The sequence below is a fragment of the Helianthus annuus genome, chromosome 11, assembly GCF_002127325.2.
Source record: "Helianthus annuus cultivar XRQ/B chromosome 11, HanXRQr2.0-SUNRISE, whole genome shotgun sequence".
NCBI lineage: Eukaryota > Viridiplantae > Streptophyta > Magnoliopsida > Asterales > Asteraceae > Helianthus > Helianthus annuus.
The window spans coordinates 3,695,566-3,698,239 of NC_035443.2; the positions used below are offsets into that span (position 1 = coordinate 3,695,566).

At 36.5% G+C, this 2,674-nt stretch overlaps 1 protein-coding gene across 1 annotated transcript; it reads right to left on the reverse strand.

Annotated features, from left to right (window-relative positions):
• Positions 1 to 546: 546 nt before the first annotated feature.
• LOC110889197 (peroxidase 64) lies at positions 547 to 2,008 on the reverse strand. The gene is made up of 4 exons (XM_035979362.1): positions 1,993 to 2,008; positions 1,549 to 1,691; positions 1,288 to 1,450; positions 547 to 941 (listed from the first exon to the last, which is right to left on the reverse strand). The coding sequence occupies exons 1-4, from the start codon at positions 2,006 to 2,008 to the stop codon at positions 547 to 549; spliced, it is 717 nt and encodes a 238-aa protein (XP_035835255.1).
• Between the last annotated feature and the right edge of the window lie 666 nt (positions 2,009 to 2,674).

Below are 2,674 nucleotides of genomic sequence, written 5' to 3' on the forward strand. Positions count from 1 at the left end.
ACGTTCACATCCCATATTCTTGCTCAATATTTGACCACTTCAGTACCATGTGACTAATATAAAACCCAGCTGACCCGTTTAATTATTCGACCCGTACTCGACCCATACGACCCGATAACGTGCCGACCCATGTGACCCGTAAAAAAACCCGAATAATCCAACAATTACCAAAATACAGAAAACTGAGGGAAGAACATCATGAGTGCTTGTGATTGCTTACTTAAAAGTACGAGTTTTAGCGATTTTGTGTAAGAATTTATGTATAACTGAGATAATCTCAATTAGAATGTGTTTTTTTTTTAATGTTTTTGTTCTAGTTAATATGTTAAAGTTGAAATACAAACAAACAAACACACACACACACATATATAGTTTTTTTCCAGTATCCAAATTGAAAAAGAATGGTTGTGGAATATTAATTAAACAATACATTATTGGTAGCAAAACAGAATACTTTACAAAACAATTGGATCAATAGTTCGACAAACTCTATTGATATCCAAGAAAACAGAAACCATACGCAAATAGTATTCAACTGATGACACATTAGTTTACTGCTCTACAATCGAGCCTAACCTCTTGCCCACCATTAATGCTACTCATCTTAATCATGGATTTAACAAATGCTTTCTGGAACTCTTGTTGTGAGCTAGCAAACTTTGAGACCAATGCTTTGGTCTTTGCTGATGTGACCAACGACTGATCAGAAGAGAAAATACTCTTCCCTTGGAGAAGTAACTTATAGTATCTATTGTCAAAAGTCGTGGGAGTCGAATCAAGATTGGCACCAGCATTTTTCGCTGTGTTCTTTGCTGGGCATACACTTTTTAAACTGGCTGCAAATGACGATTCCAATGTTGGGTCGACACTTTGCTTTGAATTAAAGTTGTGTATCCTGTTCTGAAAGGATGAGCAATGAGAGAATCCAAGTGTATGTCCTCCTACACATTGAGCGTAATTAATAATCCTTGTTTAGTTTTCCATAAAAGTGTCTAGAGTACTACAAAATAATGTCATTTAGGGTGACACACATATAAAAAGTGTCGATAAAGAAACAAAATAGTCACTAAGACACTAACTGTCTAGTGTAAATCTCTAAAACATAATATAATATCTATAAATTCAAATTACAACAAAATTTATGACTAGAAAACGAAACTTCTTGTTAGTTTGATTAAAAATGTCCTTAAAAACCTGGAGATTACAACATTCTAAGTAAATGAACACGTTGAAATCATTGGTTATTGGATTATGGAAATCTTTAACATCCAGGATTTGGTTAATTACCTGAAAGGGCAACTAAATCGTCTAAGGAAAGACCTCTCTGAGCAAAACTTTGTTGCAATTGAGAAATATTAAATGTTGGAGCTGGTAATTGTCGTGTTTCAGTTGCTTTCGAAACTCTTCCATCTTTTCTTCCTTTCGGCACCACCCATGTTGGCCCTCCAGACTAGATTCAAACAAGTTAAAACTTGAATCAATCATAACCTCAAAAGATCTAGAAATTGAAAACTTTAAGGTATGAAAAGAAGAAGATGCTTTACTGACCAAAGTGACTGCATCCCTTGCTGCTAATGCTAAGATATCTGCACAAGATACAGTTTTAGGACATAAAGCCTCTACTGCTTTCTTGGCATTATCAATAACATAAAATGCATGCAAAGATATGTTTGGAGGTCCATCTTTCTCAGCTTTGTGATAGAAACTTGAAATTGAAAACTTCGATTACTGAACGAACGATACAATTAGCCACATTCGAGATAGGCCGGATCTCCAACTTTAGAGTAAAAAACCCTAATTTTATATAAACATAAAACATCGACCCCTAATCTAAATGAGAGATATTAATAAGATTAGAACTAACTGCCCCACTACTTGCTCCTAAAACTGTTCCCCCCAAAACTCATTCCCACTAATAATTAAACGGGTCAAATACCCAGCTGGAGCTTCACACAAAATATGGGCCAATCCACAGGTTTGTATCATACAAACCTGTGGATTGGCCCATATTTTGTGTGAAGCTCCAGCTGGGTATTTGACCCGTTTAATTATTAGTGGGAATGAGTTTTGGGGGGAACAGTTTTAGGAGCAAGTAGTGGGGCAGTTAGTTCTAATCTTATTAATATCTCTCATTTAGATTAGGGGTCGATGTTTTATGTTTATATAAAATTAGGGTTTTTTACTCTAAAGTTGGAGATCCGGCCTATCTCGAATGTGGCTAATTGTATCGTTCGTTCAGTAATAAGTTTTCAATTTCAAGTTTCTATCAATGGTTCCATTGCCGGGAAATCGAATGGTGCTTACAACCCGGAATTTAGCGGATCAACTCGCAATCATTGCAGCACGATTAGACGGCATTCTTGCATCTTTGAGAGATGTTGTTGACGAAATTAAAGCTCAGGTGATTGAAGATGGTTGTAACAGTGAAGAATCAGACGAAGATAGTTGTTACAGTGAAGAAGTGGACAGTGATTTGAAGAACACGGTGGAGAAGGATGAAGGACCGAATGATCTTCATGAAGAACTGATGAAGGCTAACGTTTTTATCCAGAAACCTAGAACCAAGTGTTATGTTGTTCGCCTTGCCCTAGAAAACGAGTCCCAGATCTGTTCATCTAAGCGCAGCAGAAGTCTTGCATGGAGCCCAAGCCCAAAACCTATTTCAGACTATACT